The sequence below is a fragment of the Rhinopithecus roxellana genome, chromosome 20 (genome assembly GCF_007565055.1).
Source record: "Rhinopithecus roxellana isolate Shanxi Qingling chromosome 20, ASM756505v1, whole genome shotgun sequence".
Taxonomy (NCBI): Eukaryota; Metazoa; Chordata; class Mammalia; order Primates; family Cercopithecidae; genus Rhinopithecus; species Rhinopithecus roxellana.
Genome location: NC_044568.1, coordinates 79,462,591 through 79,480,983, shown reverse-complemented (window position 1 = coordinate 79,480,983; position 18,393 = coordinate 79,462,591). Strand labels below are relative to the sequence as shown.

The 18,393-nt window shown below is 45.0% G+C and overlaps 1 protein-coding gene across 2 annotated transcripts in view; it reads right to left on the bottom strand.

The window, feature by feature from the left end:
• SNX29 (sorting nexin 29) overlaps positions 1-18,393 on the bottom strand; it is a 609,178-nt gene that overhangs the window by 537,299 nt on the left and 53,486 nt on the right. The window contains exon 5 of one of the 2 annotated variants that reach the window (XM_030924514.1): positions 14,858-14,947. The exons of the other annotated variant lie outside the window; for it this stretch is intronic. Coding sequence (XP_030780374.1) covers positions 14,858-14,947 — 90 coding nt within the window. The remainder of the gene's footprint in view (positions 1-14,857; positions 14,948-18,393) is intronic. 2 annotated transcript variants of the gene reach the window in all.

Below are 18,393 nucleotides of genomic sequence, written 5' to 3'. Positions count from 1 at the left end.
CATTGTGGTTTTGATTTGTATTTCTCTGATGGCGAGTGATGATGAGCTTTTTTTCATGTGTCTGTTGGCTGTATGAATGTCTTCTTTTGAGAAATGTCTGTTCATATCCTTTGCCCACTTTTTGATGGGGTTGTTTGTTTTTTTCTTGTATATTTGTTTGAGTTCTTTGTAGATTCTGGATATTAGCCCTTTGTCAGATAAGTAGATTGCAAAAATTTTCTCCCATTCTGTAGGTTGCCTGTTCACTCTGATGGTAGTTTCTTTTGCTGTGCAGAAGCTCTTTAGTTTAATTAGATCCCATTTGTCAATTTTGGCTTTTGCTGCTGTTGCTTTTGGTGTTTTAGACATGAAGTCCTTGCCCATGCCTATGTCCTGAATGGTACTACCTAGATTTTCTTCTAGGGTTTTTATGGTATTAGGTCTAACATTTAAGTCTCTAATCCATCTTGAATTAATCTTCGTATAAGGAGTAAGGAAAGGATCCAGTTTCAGCTTTCTACTTATGGCTAGCCAATTTTCCCAGCACCATTTATTAAATAGGGAATCCTTTCCCCATTTCTTGTTTCTCTCAGGTTTGTCAAAGATCAGATGGCTGTAGATGTGTGGTATTATTTCTGAGGACTCTGTTCTGTTCCATTGGTCTATATCTCTGTTTTGGTACCAGTACCATGCTGTTTTGGTTATTGTAGCCTTGTAGTATAGTTTGAAGTCAGGTAGCGTGACGCCTCCAGCTTTGTCCTTTTGACTTAGGATTGTCTTGGCAATGCGGGCTCTTTTTTGGTTCCATATGAACTTTAAAGCAGTTTTTTCCAATTCTGTGAAGAAACTCATTGGTAGCTTGATGGGGATGGCATTGAATCTATAAATAACCTTGGGCAGTATGGCCATTTTCACGATATTGATTCTTCCTATCCATGAGCATGGTATGTTCTTCCATTTGTTTGTGTCCTCTTTTATTTCACTGAGCAGTGGTTTGTAGTTCTCCTTGAAGAGGTCCTTTACATCCCTTGTAAGTTGGATTCCTAGGTATTTTATTCTCTTTGAAGCAATTGTGAATGGAAGTTCATTCCTGATTCGGCTCTCTGCTTGTCTGTTACTGGTGTATAAGAATGCTTGTGATTTTTGCACATTAATTTTGTATCCTGAGACTTTGCTGAAGTTGCTTATCAGCTTAAGGAGATTTTGGGCTGAGACCATGGGGTTTTCTAAATATACAATCATGTCATCTGCAAACAGGGACAATTTGACTTCTTCTTTTCCTAACTGAATACCCTTGATTTCTTTCTCTTGCCTGATTGCCCTAGCCAGAACTTCCAACACTATGTTGAATAGGAGTGGTGAGAGAGGGCATCCCTGTCTTGCACCAGTTTTCAAAGGGAATTTTTCCAGTTTTTGCCCATTCAGTATGATATTGGCTGTGGGTTTGTCATAAATAGCTCTTATTATTTTGAGGTACGTTCCATCAATACCGAATTTATTGAGCGTTTTTAGTGTGAAGGGCTGTTGAATTTTGTCAAAAGCCTTTTCTGCATCTATTGAGATAATCATGTGGTTCTTGACTTTGGTTCTGTTTATATGCTGGATTATGTTTATTGATTTGCGAATGTTGAACCAGCCTTGCATCCCAGGGTTCTGAAGCCCACTTGATCATGGTGAATAAGCTTTTTGATGTGCTGCTGAATCCGGTTTGCCAGTATTTTATTGAGGATTTTTGCATCGATGTTCATCAGGGATATTGGTCTAAAATTCTCTTTTTTTGTTGTGTCTCTGCCAGGCTTTGGTATCAGGATGATGTTGGCCTCATAACATGAGTTAGGGAGGATCCTCTCTTTTTCAATTGATTGGAGTAGTTTCAGAAGGAATGGTACCAGCTCCTCCTTGTACCTCTGGTAGAATTCAGCTGTGAATCCATCTGGTCCTGGAATTTTTTTGGTGGGTAGGCTATTAATTGTTGCCTCAATTTCAGAGCCTGCTATTGGTCTATTCAGGGATTCAACTTCTTCCTGGTTTAGTCTTGGGAGAGTGTAAGTGTCCAGGAAATTATCCATTTCTTTTAGATTTTCTAGTAGATTTGCATAGAGGTGTTTATAGTATTCTCTGATGGTAGTTTGTATTTCTGTGGGGTCAGTGGTGATATCCCCTTTATCATTTTTTATTGCATCTATTTGATTCCTCTCTCTTTTCTTCTTTATTAGTCTTGCTAGCGGTCTGTCAATTTTGTTGATCTTTTCAAAAAACCAACTCCTGGATTCACTGATTTTTTGGAGGGTTTTTTGTGTCTCTATCTCCTTCAGTTCTGCTCTGATCTTAGTTATTTCTTGCCTTCTGCTAGCTTTTGAATGTGTTTGCTCTTGCCTCTCTAGTTCTTTTAATTGTGATGTTAGAGTGTCAATTTTAGATGTTTCCAGCTTTCTCTTGTGGGCATTTAGTGCTATAAATTTCCCTCTACACACTGCTTTAAATGTGTCCCAGAGATTCTGGTATGTTGTATCTTTGTTCTCATTGGTTTCAAAGAACATCTTTATTTCTGCCTTCATTTCGTTATGTACCCAGTAGTCATTCAGGAGCAGGTTGTTCAGTTTCCATGTAGTTGAGCGGTTTTGATTGAGTTTCTTAGTCCTGAGTTCTAGTTTGATTGCACTGTGGTCTGAGAGACAGTTTGTTATAATTTCTGTTCTTTTACATTTGCTGAGGAGTGCTTTACTTCCAATTATGTGGTCAATTTTGGAATAAGTGCGAGGTGGTGCTGAGAAGAATGTATATTCTGTTGATTTGGGCTGGAGAGTTCTATAAATGTCTATTAGGTCCACTTGGTGCAGAGATGAGTTCAATTCCTGGATATCCTTGTTAACTTTCTGTCTCGTTGATCTGTCTAATGTTGACAGTGGAGTGTTGAAGTCTCCCATTATTATTGTATGGGAGTCTAAGTCTCTTTGTAAGTCTCTAAGGACTTGCTTTATGAATCTGGGTGCTCCTGTATTGGGTGCATATATATTTAGGATAGTTAGCTCTTCCTGTTGAATTGATCCCTTTACCATTATGTAATGGCCTTCTTTGTCTCTTTTGATCTTTGATGGTTTAAAGTCTGTTTTATCAGAGACTAGGATTGCAACCCCTGCTTTTTTTTGTTCTCCATTTGCTTGGTAGATCTTCCTCCATCCCTTTATTTTGAGCCTATGTATGTCTCTGCATGTGAGATGGGTCTCCTGAATACAGCAGACTGATGGGTCTTGACTCTTTATCCAGTTTGCCAGTCTGTGTCTTTTAATTGGAGCATTTAGTCCATTTACATTTAAGGTTAATATTGTTATGTGTCAACTTGATCCTGCCATTATGATATTAACTGGTTATTTTGCTCGTTAGTTGATGCAGTTTCTTCCTAGCCTCATTGGTCTTTACATTTTGGCATGTTTTTGCAATGGCTGGTACCGGTTGTTCCTTTCCATGTTTAGGGCTTCCTTCAGGGTCTCTTGTAAGGCAGGCCTGGTGGTGACAAAATCTCTAAGCATTTGCTTATCTGTAAAGGATTTTATTTCTCCTTCACTTATGAAACTTCGTTTGGCTGGATATGAAATTCTGGGTTGAAAATTCTTTTCTTTAAGAACGTTGAATATTGGCCCCCACTCTCTTCTGGCTTGTAGAGTTTCTGCCGAGAGATCTGCTGTTAGTCTGATGGGCTTCCCTTTGTGGATAACCCGACCTTTCTCTCTGGCTGCCCTTAAGATTTTTTCCTTCATTTCAACTTTGGTGAATCTGGCAATTATGTGTCTTGGAGTTGCTCTTCTCAAGGAGTATCTTTGTGGTGTTCTCTGTATTTCCTGAATTTGAATGTTGGCCTGCCCTACTAGGTTGGGGAAGTTCTCCTGGATGATATCCTGAAGAGTGTTTTCCAACTTCGTTCCATTTTCCCCCTCACTTTCAGGCACCCCAATCAGACGTAGATTTGGTCTTTTTACAAAATCCCATACTTCTTGTAGGCTTTGTTCATTTCTTTTTCTTCTTTTTTCTTTTGGTTTCTCTTCTCGCTTCATTTCATTCATTTGATCCTCAATCGCTGATACTCTTTCTTCCAGTTGATCGAGTCGGTTACTGAAGCTTGTGCATTTGTCACGTATTTCTCGTGTCATGGTTCTCATCTCTGTCATTTCGTTTATGACCTTCTCTGCATTAATTAGTCTAGCTGTCAATTCTTCCACTCTTTTTTCAAGATTTTTAGTTTCTTTGCGCTGGGTACGTAATTCCTCCTTTAGCTCTGAGAAGTTTGATGGACTGAAGCCTTCTTCTCTCATCTCGTCAAAGTCATTCTCTGACCAGCTTCGATCCGTTGCTGGCGATGGGCTGCGCTCCTTTGCAGGGGGAGATGCGCTCTTATTTTTTGAATTTCTAGCTTTTCTGCCCTGCTTTTTCCCCATCTTTGTGGTTTTATCTGTGTCTGGTCTTTGATGATGGTGACGTACTGATGGGGTTTTGGTACAGGTGTCCTTCCTGTTTGATAGTTTTCCTTCTAACAGTCAGGACCCTCAGCTGTAGGTCTGTTGGAGATTGCTTGAGGTCCACTCCAGACCCTGTTTGCCTGGGTATCAGCAGCAGAGGTTGCAGAAGACAGAATATTGCTGAACAGTGAGTGTACCTGTCTGATTCTTACTTTGGAAGCTTCCTCTCAGGGGTGTACTCCACCCTGTGAGGTGTGGGATGTCAGACTGCCCCTAGTGGGGGATGTCTCCCAGTTAGGCTACTCAGGGGTCAGGGACCCGCTTGAGCAGGCAGTCTGTCCGTTCTCAGATCTCAACCTCCGTGTTGGGAGATCCACTGCTCTCTTCAAAGCTGTCAGACAGTGTCGTTCGCGTCTGCTCAGGCCTCTGCGGCTTCCCCTGTTGTTTTTTTAGCTGAGCCCTCAGTTGAAAATGCAGAAATCACCGGTCTTCTGTGTCGCTCGCGCTGGGAGTTGGAGACTGGAGCTGTTCCTATTCGGCCATCTTGCTCCGCCTCCAGCTTCCTTTTCCTTGTTTGGAGTTTCTTTTTTTTTTTCTTTTTTTTTTTTTTTTTTGAGGGGCGGGGTGGGGACAAGGTCTCGCTCTGTCGCCCAGGCTAAAGCACAGTAGCACGATCATAGCTCACTGCAGTCTTGAACTCCTGGGCTCAAGCGATCCTCCCACCTCAGGCTCACGAGTAGCTGGAACTACAGGTGTACACCACTATACATGGCTTTTTTTGTTTGTTTTTTTCTGTAGAGACGAGGGTCTCACTACATTATCAGGCTGGTCTTGAACTCCTGGAATCAAATGATCCTCCAGCATCGGACTTCCAAAGCACTGGGATTACAGGCGTAAGCCACCAAGCTTGGTCCTTTTTCCTTTCTTCTAGTAAGAGCACCCCTCTTTCGTATGGGAAACACATTCCACTGGGATCCTTCAGCACTGCCCTAACCTCCCCCTACAGCAGGGGTGGACAGCTAACCCAGGGCAGGCAATTAACTGGCCGGAACCACAGCATATGCACCTTTCATTTTTTTTAATATTACATGAAAATATTAGTTATCTTGATTGATAAGTTTTTTGGTACCACCTTCAATTTTGTGGCGAAAGTGAGTGTCTCACTAACCTCACCCTAGTCTCAGCCCTGGACCACAGGGTTTTACTGGAGCCACCAGAAAAGACCCCTTGTCTCCTCCAGGAGCTGAGTTCAGCAAACTATGGCCTGGGGGTCAAATTTGGCCTCCAAACTGTTTTTGTAAGCACAGTGTTCCTGGAACGCAGCCACACCCATTTGCTCCCATATGGTCTGTGGCTGAGTTTCTGCTCCAGTGGCAGAGCTGAGTCACTGCTACGGAGACTGCATGGCTCACAAAACCTGTAATACGACCCGTAAGGAGGGAGTGTGCCGACCCCCTTCTAGAAGTAGGATCTCTCATCCCTGGAAACCTGTAGCTACCTGGGGCCATTTTCCACCCCATCACGTAGAGAGACCCCATCTGGAAAGACACCCAACCATAGAGAAGCTGTGCTGGAGGGACGGCAGATTTGGGAGAAGTCAGGGCCCCCGAATCCAGCTCAACTCTGAGATGATTTCTTAGTTACTTGAGTCAATACATAAATGTCCTCCATCTGATGTTTTAAATCAGTCTAAAGGATTTTCTATCATTTGCAACCACAGGAAATAATGCAGTGAGACAGGACATGTTCTTCAGTCATCTGACAATCATCTATAGAAGACCAAGAACACGCCAGGAACTGAGCAACACCTGTGCTCCACAGCCATGGGGGGTGAGGGGTGTCTCATCATTGTGACAATACTGCTCCAAAACAAACAAAGTATTGCTCAACAAAAAAATCAGAAAACCCAAGACCAGCCTGGGCAACATGGTAAGACCCCATCTCTACAAAAACGAAACAGAAAACCCAACTACAAGGAGTGTAGTGTGGTGGCACACACCCGTAGTCCCAGCTACTTAGGAGGCTGAGGCAGGGGGATGTCTGGAGCCCAGGAGTTTGAGGCTGTAGTGAGCTATGATTTTACCGCTGCACTCCAGCCTGGTTAACAGAGCAAGGCCCTGTCTCTAAAAAACAAAACAAAATGAAAAAAACCCACACACAAAGAAAATCCAACTCCATGGAGCTGGGTTGGTCTGGAAATACGCCAGTGATACAAAGGCTATGTCAGGCCAGAATCTCCAACCCTTTGACCTCGCTGTCCCAGAGGACTGTCATAACTCTGGGCATCTCATTCACAATTGAGCAGGAAGAAAGGGAACGGGATGAAGCCAGCTCTATCGCCCCTTTTATCAGGAAAGAACAAGTAATCCTAGACAAATCACAAGGGAGCAGAGAAAGCAGAGAACAAAACTCAAAACTGGCTTAATCCTTCAGGATCCCTCACCGAGACAAAGGAGTACATACCACAGCCTCAAGCAAAATCTGGGTTCTATCAAAGCCAAAGAAGACAGAGGGATAAATCTGAGGGCAGAATCTAACAGAATCAGCCACACATGGTATCAGTCATGCCAGGAACAAAGGTAAACCAAGTTCGCTCATGTGCCAGCCTGAGAACTCAGTGAATACAGGTGCTCCCAAATCTGTCACATCCCAAACTGAACCAGCCTGACTGCAAGGCACAAACGGATTGGCAGAGCAGAGTGCCAACAAGGGGCTGAGCTCTGTCACTTGGCCATCTTCCAACTAGCCACAAGACTGCCTTCCAGAACCAGAGCTCAGCATAATACACCTGTATCCTGTGAGAGTTTACAGCACAGCACCTCCTTTATTAAAGAGTAGGAAATAAATTAACCAGGCATGGTGGCGTGCACGTGCAGTCCCAGCTACCTAAGAGGCTGAAGTGGGAGGATCGCTTGAGCCAGGAAGTTGAAGGCTGCAGAAAGCCATGATTGCACCACTGCATTCTAGTCTGGCAACAGAGAAAGACCCTCTTATTTAAAAAAAAAAAAAAAAAAAAAAAGTGGGAAATTTCTTTTTTTTTTTTTTTGAGACGGAGTCTCGCTCTGTCGCCCAGGCTGGAGTGCAGTGGCCAGATCTCAGCTCACTGCAAGCTCCACCTCCTGGGTTCACGCAATTCTCCTGCCTCAGCCTTCCCAGTAGTTGGGACTACAGGCGCCCGCCACCTCGCCCGGCTAGTTTTTTGTATTTTTAGTAGAGACGGGTTTCACCGTGTTAGCCAGGATGGTCTCAATCTCCTGACCTCGTGATCCGCCCGTCTCTGCCTCCCAAAGTGCTGGGATTACAGGCTTGAGTCACTGAGCCCGGCAAAAGTGGGAAATTTCTAAGAAGGACTTCTAAAACTTGGGTCTCACTTCCTTTTAGGGGCATACCCCATCATGAGCTGAAAAGTCATTTATATTCTGAAAGGAGCAAAGCAAAGGACCCATGGAACTCAGGCTGGATAACTGTGATCTAAAAACTGACAACTCAGAGGCCAAACTTCTTTTACTTTTTTTTTTTTTTTTTTTTTTGAGGTGGAGTCTCACTCTGTCGCCCAGGCTGGAGTGCCAGGGAATGGTCTCAGCTCACTGAAACCTCTGCCTCCTGGGTTCAAGCGATTCTCCTGCCTCAGCCTCCCAAGTAGCTGGAATTACAGGTGCCCACCACCATGCCCAGCTAATTTTTGTATTTTTAATGGAGACAGGGTTTCATCATGTTGGCCAGGCTGGTCTCGAAATCCAGGCCTCAAGTGATCCACTCACCTCGGCCTCCCAAAGTGCTAGGATTATAGGCCTGAGTCTTAATTTATGAGACAGCAGGATTAAACACCTTTGAAACAGGCAGAGGTCACACTCCGCCAAGAGGTATCAGTCCAGCTCCACTAGATCTTAACGTGCTGGGACACATTCATACCCCTTAGTAAATAGCCACTGGCCCAGGTCCCTGCCACCCTGGGTGTCAAGGACCCACCCCCAAGGGACCCTGTGGACATCCCCATGCTACAGTGAGCCAGGAGTTAACAAAGAGCCCAAGGGGTACAGCACCCTGGCTTCTGACTTCCTCCCTAAGGGCAGCTTCTTTCTGCCGGTTGTCAACCACTTTTTTCACCTTGAACGGAGCTCTGCATTTTCTCTGCACCTTTAGCAGACATCCTTCCAAGATTTCCCTCACCAAAAGCAGCTGATTTGCATGGGCATGAACACAAAAGAAAATCACCAATAGGGAACCGAAAGCAAGGATGGGCGGGTGAGGAACTGGACTTCCCCTTACCATCAAAAGGATACACCCAGGGCTCCCCTGGCACATGCAGCTTCCTCCAAAATTAATTTTTTTTTTCATTTTTTCTAACTTTTTTTAAATTATTATACTTTAAGTTCTAGGGTACATGTGCACAACGTGCAGATTTGTTACATATGTATACATGTGCCATGTTGGTGTGCTTCACCCATTAACTCGTCATTTATATTAGGTATATCTCCTAATGCTATCCCTCCCCCCTCCCCCAACCCCACAATAGGACCCAGTGTGTGATGATCCCCTTCCTGTATCCAAGTGATCTCATTGTTCAATTCCCACCTATGAGTGAGAACATGGGGTATTTGGTTTTCTGTTCTTGCGATAGTTTGCTGCATCGCACTTATTCCAAAATTGACCACATAGTTGGAAGTAAAGCACTCCTCAGCAAATGTAAAAGAACAGAAATTATAACAAACTGTCTCTCAGACCACAGTGCAATCAAACTAGAACTCAGGACTAAGAAACTCAATCAAAACTGCTCAAATACATGGAAACTGAACAACCTGCTCCTGAATGACTACTGGGTACATAACGAAATGAAGGCAAAAATAAAGATGTTCTTTGAAACCAGTGAGAACAAAGATACAACATACCAGAATCTCTGGGACACATTTAAAGCAGTGTGTAGAGGGAAATTTATAGCACTAAATGCCTACAAGAGAAAGCAGGAAAGATCTAAAATTGACACCCTAACATCACAATTAAAAGAACTAGAGGAGCAAGAGCAAACACATCCAGAATTAATTTTCTACAGAAATGAAATTGTTGCCCAAGGTGACCCAATGAAGCAAAATATAAATTCTGCTTTGAGTGCAATCAACCATTTTCAAAAATCCCCACTGAAGATCAAGGAAGTTGGTCTCTCTCATTTTATAGTTGTGGGTATATTACTACCACCTGCTCCCACTGACTGAAGATGCATACAGACCACTGAGAGTAGGGGTTTGGCTTCCCAGGAAAATGAGCAGTGTGTTCTGAAGTCAGGGTCCTCAAGTGGTTATTTTGAATGCAGTCCTTTGGTGGCCTCTACTATGCAGGTAGCCAGATACTGGAGCTCCAGACACTGGAGCTACAAGGATGAACCTGTAATCGTAACACTTTGGGAGGCCAAGGCAGGCGGATCACCTGAAGTCACTAGTTCGAGACCAGCCTGGCCAATATGATGAAACCCTGTGTCTACTAAAAATATAAAACTTAGCCAGGCATGCTGATGTGCGTCTGTAATCACAGCTACTCAGGAGACTGGGGCAGGAGAATCGCTTGAACCCAGGAGGCAGAGGCTGCAGTGAACCAAGATAGTGCCACTGCACTCCAGCACGGGCAACAGAGCGAGACTCCATCTCAAAAAAAAAAAAAAAGTAAGAAAGAAAATGGGTAGTTCCATACATAGGTTTGATGGAAGAAGAACTTAGGACTACAGGAGGGGCACAGTCCAGCTGAACCACATAGGGAGCTCATGAACGGCTTTTTGAAAACAATTCTGAAACTTCAAGAGAGAAGAGAACAAAACCACATGAGATGCCACTTCACACCCATTAGGATGGCAAATATGAAAACAGAAAAAAGGAGGCCAGGCACGGTGGCTCAGGCCTGTAATCCCAGCACTTTGGGAGGCCAAGGTGGGAGGATCACTTAGGACAAGGAGTTTGAGACCACCCTGGGCAAAACAGTAAGATTCTGTCCCTACGAAAAATAATAAAGTTACTATACATATATATATGTATAGTGTGTGTGTGTGTGTATATATATATATATATATATATATGAAAAAAGGGGGTGGTAATCACTCTCTGGTTCTCTCCATGTATACAATTAAAGCTGTATACCTTTTCTCTAATTTTAAAAGCCAGCATTGGCCGGGTGCAGTGGCTCACGCCTATACTCCTAGCACTTTGGGAGGTCAAGGCGGGCAGATCATTTGAGGCCAGGAGTTTGAGACCAGCCTGGCCAACATGGTGAAACTCTGCCTCTACTAAAAATACAATACTTAGCAAGTCACGGTGGCTCATGCCTGTAATCCCAGCTACTTGGGAAGCCGAGGCAGGAAAATCGCTTGAACCCGGGAGGTGGAGGCTGCAGTGAGCCGAGATCACACTGCTGCACTCCAGCCTGGGTGACAAAGTGAGACTCCATCTCAAAAAATAAATAAATAAAAATAAATAAAAAGCCAGGACTGGCAAGGCTGTGGAGTTGGCAAGGATGTGGAGAAAATGGACCTCTTGTGCGTTGCTCGTGGGAATGCAACATGGTTTAGCCACTACAGAAAACCCTCTGATGGTTCCTAAAAAAAATTAAACACAGAATTACAACATGATCCAGCATTGTCCTTCTAGGTATATTCCCCAAAAGAACTAAAAGCGGAAAAAACAAATGTTTGCATCTTCATATTCATAGCAGTACCATTCACTATAGCCCATAAGTGGAAGACACCCAACTATCATGGGAATAAACAAAATATGGGTTCTATATACCCTCAAAAGTATTATTCAGACTTTAAAAAGAAGAAAATTCTGGGCCAGGCGAGGTTGCTCACGCCTGTAATCCCAGCACTTTGGGAGGCCGAGGCGGGCGGATCACGAGGTCAGGGGTTCGAGAGCAGCCTGGCCAACACAGTGAAACCCCGTCTCTATTAAAAATAAAAAAATTAGCCAGGCATAGTGGCGCGCACCTGCAGTCCCAGCTACACAGGAGGCTGAGTCAGCAGAATCACTTGAACCCAGGAGGTGGAGGTTGTGGTGAGCTGAGATAGCGCCACTTACTATACTCCAGCAGCCTGGGCGACAGAGCAAGACTCCATCTTTTTTTTTAAAAAAAAAAAAAAAAGAAGGAAATTCGGACACATATTACAACATGGACGATCCTTGAAGATGTTATGCTAAATAAAGCCAGACACAAAAGAACAAATATTGCATGATCCCACTGATACAAGGAACCTAAAGTAGTAGAATCCACTGAGGCAGAAAGTAGAATGTTGGCTGCCAGAGGCAGGGGACTGGAGGAAGTGAGTGTTAGTGTTTAATGAATACAGTTTTGGTTTGTAAAAATGGAAAGGTTCTGAGATGAATGGTGGTAAAGATTATTGTATGACATGTGAATGTGCATTAAGTACACTTATGCTGAACCGTACACTTCAAATGGCTGAATGGTAAATTTCATTATGTATATTTTACCAATTTTTTTTTTGTTTTTTGAGGTGGAGTCTTGCTCTGTTGCCCAGGCTGGAGTGCAGTGGCACACTCTCTGCTCACTGCAAGCTCCACCTCCCAGGTTCATGCCATTCTCCTGCCTCAGCCTCCCAAGTAGCTGGGACTACAGGTGCCTGCCACCACACCTGGCTAATTTTTTGTATTTTTAGTTGAGACGCGGTTTCACTGTGTTAGCCAGGATGGTCTCGATCTCTCTCCTGACCTCATGATCCACTTGCCTCGGCCTCCCAAAGTGCTATGATTACAGGCATGAGCCACCACACCCGGCCATATTTTTTTTAAGAGAGAATAGAAGTTTGGCCGGTAGGAGTTTGGGTGAGAGCTGAGGAAGGACGGAAGGTAGTGGAAGGGAAAGAACTGCCAGACTTGAAGAGTTTCAAGACAGTAGAAAACAGGAGAGTTGTTCAAAATACAAGATTGGGCCAGGCACAGTGGCTAACGCCTGTAATCCCAAAACTTTGGGAAGCTGAGGCGGGCAGGTCACATGAGGCCAGGAGTTTGAGACCAGCCTAGCCAACATAAGGAAATCCCGTCTCTACTAAAACTACAAAAAGTAGGCGGCATGGTGGTACAGACCTGTAGTCCCAGCTACTCAGGAGGCCGAGGCACGAGAATCACTTGAACCCAGAAGGCAGAGGCTGCAATGAGCTGAGATCGCACCACTGCACTCTAGCCTGGGCGACAGAGTGAGACACCATCTCAAAAAAAAAAAAATTACAGAATTGAATCATCTAAATTAGTGAGAGGCACCAAGCAAGGGACAGGCAGTGGTGCTGAAGGCCCTGCCCCACACAGGATCTGGCATTAGTGCTTTAGCTGCTGAATTGCGGAGAGGTCTCAAGAGTCCCAAGGCAGGGGCGTGGCAAGAGAGGAGCTTGTGGGACTCAGGCCATCATTTATTTACAAACTGGATGAAAGAGTTGTGGTGTCTTACCTGCCACTGTCTGTCACCCCTGGCATACAGCACGGCATAAGAGGTAGAACAGAAACAGACACAGCCAGTAGGGAACAGAGCCCTAGAAGCCAGATCAAGCACTGGATACTTTGTCCCAACTCTACAAGAGACCCACGGAAGAGCTTTAAGTCAATGCGGTTACAGGGAGTAAGTGGGGGAGTGGGATGGTCATTAAAGAAGACCACTCCATGATGTGCAAATTGGGTCAGAGCTGATCAAGACTGAAGGCAGAAAAACACAAGTCGGGGCTGGGCGCGGTGGCTCAAGCCTGTAATCCCAGCACTTTGGGAGGCCGAGATGGGTGGATCACGAGGTCAGGAGATCGAGACCATCCTGGCTAATACGGTGAAACCCCGTCTCTACTAAAAAAAATACAAAAAGCTAGCCGGGCGAGGTGGCGGGCGTCTGTAGTCCCAGCTACTCGGGAGGCTGAGGCAGGAGAATGGCATAAACCCGGGAGGCGGAGCGTGCAGTGAGCTGAGATCCGGCCAGTGCACTCCAGCCCGGCGACAGAGAGACACTCCGTCTCAAAAAAAAAAAAAAAAAAAAAAAAAAAAACACAAGTCGGGGAGAAAGAAGAGAACTCACTGAGGATGGAGGAACCGCAAGGGGCTCAGGGACCCATGTGAGAGACAGAAACTGTGCTCTGTGCAGGACTGGTTTGGCGGCAGAGGGCAGGGAGAAGGAGAAGGCTGGGAAGAAGCCCAAGAGCTGTCCAGGGGACCTGGGTAAAGGGCAGAGCCATTTACTAAGCAAGAAACACAGGAACACATATGGATGAAGATCAGAATTCAGTCTTGGAGACTGATAAGCCCGTGCTGTACACCAAATAGAGACATTCAAGAGACAGAGTTCAAGGAAGTACTCTGGGCCGCGGGTACGACTAAGAATAACAGGTACATACAGAGCAACTTCACCAAGGAATCCAAACAGTATGCGTAGAAACAAGAGCCAACAATGAATCCAAGGATGAATAATATTTGAGGGTACAGAAGTGATATGCCAAGAAGGATCAGAAAAGAAGAAGAAAGCGTGCCAAGAGGCTATAGCATCGCAGAAAGCAAGGGAAGGCAGTGTTTCAAAGTCAGAGAATCCTCGACGCCCAAGGCTGCTGAACAGACAGGGAAGATTAGACTTAAATTTTACAGGCAGCTCAGCAACAGTAACTGTGTCTCTGGTATATTCTGAATGGCGCCAATCACCTTGTAATTGACTGCCAACCTATAACCTGATGATGATATATCAGTGATTAAAAGAACATCAAATTCCAGCCGGGTGCAGTGGCTCACGCCTGTAATCCCAGCACTTTGAGAGGCCGAGGCGGACGGATCACCCGAGGTCAGGAGACCGAGACCAACCTGGCCAACATGGTAAAACTCCATCTCTACTAAAATTTAAAAATTAGCCAGGTGTGGTAGCAGGCACCTGTAATCCCAGCTACTGAGGAGGCTGAGGCTAGAGAATCACTCGAACCCGGGAGGCAGAAGTTGCAGTGAGCCGAGATCATGCCACTGCACTCCAGCCTGGGCAACACAGTGAGACTCCTTCTCCAAAAAAAAAATCAAATTCCAAGGTCATGCATCAAACGCCAATAATGGCAGTGGTTCTTTCTACTTTCCCAAGTGGAATGGAAAATAATTAATTTTTCCATACTGTATTCTGTACTGGCTACTTGGGTTTCCAGTGGCTACAAAGACAGCAAGCCAAGTCTGTGTAGAGCTCTGGGTCACTTTTAATTAATTTTTGCTTTGTTCCTCAAAAATTAATCACTTTCCCTGTAGTACGCTGGAGTGATCCTGGTACATGGTACCTCAGGAACCACAAAATACAGTACTGCACACAATGAATAAAGCCTTCTTTCCAACCAAGAGGTATTTGTTTATTGAACATAATTTTATTGAAGAACCTGTGTAGTGGCAGACACTACGCTAGGAGTCAAGAGAAAGCAAACAGACATGGTATCCTACCTTCACAAAGCATGCTACGTCGTGGGATATACAGAAAACTGAATATGGTGTGATGATGAGGGGGTAAAGTGGAATCTCCTGTTCTTTGTTCTGTAAGACAAAGGAAGGCAAATTTTTCTTTTCTTTCTTTTTTTTTTTTTTTTTTTTTTAGAGATGGAGTCTCGGCCGGGCGCGGTGGCTCAAACCTGTAATCCCAGCACTTTGGGAGGCTGAGACGGGCGGATCACGAGGTCAGGAGATCGAGACCATCCTGGCTAACACTGTGAAACCCCGTCTCTACTAAAAAATACAAAAAAGCTAGCCGGGCGAGGTGGCGGGCGCCTGTAGTCCCAGCTACTCGGGAGGCTGAGGCAGGAGAATGGCGTAAACCCGGGAGGCGGAGCTTGCAGTGAGCTGAGATCCGGCCACTGCACTTCAGCCTGGGTGACAGAGCGAGACTCCGTCTCAAAAAAAAAAAAAAAAAAAAAAAAAAAAAAAAAAAAAAAGAGAGATGGAGTCTCACTCATTCTCCCAGATTGCATGATCTCGGCTCACTGCAACCTCAGCCTCCCGGGCTCAAACAATTCTCCTGCCTCGGCCTCCCAAGTAGCTGGGATTACAAGTGGGCACTACCACGCCCGGCTAAGGAGCTAAGCTGGTTTGGTCTTTTCCCTGCTTCTCATTTGCAGGAGGCTGCTCAGCACATCCTCGTCAGCAGAAAACAGCCAGAGACTGCCCTTTCATTCATCTCACCACCATGCAGGTATAGCACTCACACCAAGACAGAGAGGGGCGGTCAGAACCAGAATGCTGGAGATGCCTTGCAAATGTGTTGGTGGTTCTTTGATTACCAGGGCCAAGCAACAGAAAGGTAAGAATTCTAGTCCTGGTGGCAACAAAAAGAGCCATTCTTTGTGGCCAAAAGGTCAGTGCCTTAAGCAGGGATGAGATGGAGGAAGAGGTTCAAAGTTGAAAGGGTGGTGGGAGAGGAGAGTAAGTGGTTAAACATTTATTAGGTGTGAGGAACTAAAGCAGCTGCTTCAAATGAGGTTCTCACTGAATCCCCCTGACAAACCTTCAAGCTAGGCGAGACTATCGAGACTATCGCCTTTACAGGTGAAAAAAACGAAGGTTCAGAGAGAACTTTCCCGAGGCCATTCAGACTCACCCTTGCAGTCTGACTTCAAAGCCAAGGTTGCCTCTGCCTTGCCCGGCAGCTGCCCTCGGTTGGATGGAAGTGGACTAAGAACCTCACGGCTTACTCACACCAATTCCTCTAAGGTCATTCCCCCAAAGGCAGATAAGATATAAACAAGAAGTGTGAGGGCCCAGGAAGCCTGAGGGCAGGCGGCCCTGGAAAAAGCTAAATCCCTGCAAAGTTCCTCACCCAGCGTGTAACACCAACTCACTCACACACAGGGACTCAGGGAGGCGTCGTCCCGGAGACGGGAAGCTGCAGAGACATAATCCAGGACACAGGAGGTGGCCAAAGTCATTGGCAGTGATTTCTACGAGGAATGAAGTAGTCCTTGATGCTGGCTTTTCTCAGACTGGATCCCTCCCTCCCTGGCTTTTGAAGGAGCACAGAGGCATGACAGAAAATTCAACAGGGACAGGAATCCCTTTTTTTTTTTTTTTTTTTTTTTGAGACGAGTCTCGCTCTGTCACCCAGGCTGGAGTGCAGTGGCACAATCTCGGCTCACTCCAACCTCCACCTCCCGGGTTCAAGCGATTCTAAATGTGAGCCACCGTGGCTGGCTCTAACAGATCTTTTTATAAAAAAAAATATTAAAATTATTTTATTGATACGTAATATTTGTACATATTTTTAGGGTACCTGTGATATTCTGATACATGCCTAGAATGTGTAATGACTTTCAACAGATCTTTGCTTCTTTTTTTCTTTCTTTAGGCAGTCTCCCGGGGCTAGAGTAGGCTCAGAGAGGCTCCTAGGTCTTTGCTTCATTTCTGAAAATGAGTAACTGGTGAAATAAACAAGAAACAAAGATCTAGGAGCCTGAGCTTATGCTCACAAGTACCAAGGCCGGGCACAGTGGCTCACACCTATAATCCCAGCACTTTGGGAGGCTGAGGTGAGCAGATCACAAGGTCAGGAGTTCGAGACCAGCCTGGCCAACATGGTGAAACCCCCATCTCTACTAAAAATACAAAAATTAGCCAGGCATGGTGGCGGGCACCTGTAATCCCAGCTACTTGGGAGGCTGAGGCAGGAGAATCACTTGAACCCCGGAGGCAGAGGTTGCAGTGAGCCAAGATGTTGCCACTGCACTCCAGCTTGGGCAACAAGAGCAAGACTCCGTCTCAAAAAAAAATCACAGGTATTCCATACAAATGTACAAATACTATGTACCAATAAAATAATCTTAAAAAAAAAAAAAAAGAACTGTTGGAGCCAGGCATGGTGTCTCACATTTGTAATCCCAGCTAGTTGGCAGGCTGAGGTGAGAGGATCACTTGAGCCCAGGAGTTTGAGACCAGCCTGGCCAACAGAACAAGATCTCCGTCTCTATAAAACTTTAAAAACCAGCCGGGCATGGTGATGCAAGCCTGCAGTCCCAGCTATTTCAGAGGCTCAGGCAAGGGGATCACTTGAGCCTAGGAGTTCCAGGCTTCAGTGAGCCATGATCACAGCACTGCACTTCAGCCTGGGTAACAGAGCAAGACCCCAACTCTAAAAAACTAAATAAATAAATAAATAAATAAATAAATAAATAAATAGAAGGGCTGAGAAAAAAAGGAAGGATGACACAGCAACAAGAAGGAGAGGAAAAGACTAAGGATTCTGTTAGCAGAGAATTTCCACACACCGCCACCAAATGCAACAAGGTCCAACGTTTGGCTGTGAAAGGGGAACCAGCAAAAGACAACACATTTTACTCAGCAATGACACCGACATAGTGATAAGAAAGATTCCTGGATTCCCAGCAGTAGCCGCGGCCAGGGCTGGAACTGAAAGCTCAGGGGAGCAGGGGACCACCGGACATTTGTTACATGACATGATCCACTTCCAGGTTCAGCTCCAAAGCAGATCACTGTAAACAGCTTCCTCATCTGTACAGTGGCAATAATAACAGTCCCTGCTACTCACAGGGCTCTCGAAGAATGGAGAGTTAATTTACATCAAAGTGCAAGTCTTGCACAAAGTACTAAGCATTAATAGTTATTATTTAGCATTATGCTTGTCATTCACATGGAAATGTTTTTCCAACATTAAATTGGAAGATAACAGAACCTCTGGGGTTTCTGTTGCTGGTGCTGAAGACATTTAATTATGAAATGCCATGCTATCCTCAGGCATCAAATTAAAACAGATTATTAATTTCCCAGCGACCGGGACGTCACACTGGTGAAATAAACCAGTGTGCTGCAGGCCCCCAAACCCAGAGGAGACTGCACCACGCGGCTCTGAGAATTCTGCGCAAAAGATGATTTCATTTAAATTAAGATGCCAGACAACACCATTACGTTTTGACTACTATTAAGACATGGATTTCTGTGCGCACACACCACCCCACCAAGTCCCACTCGATGACTGC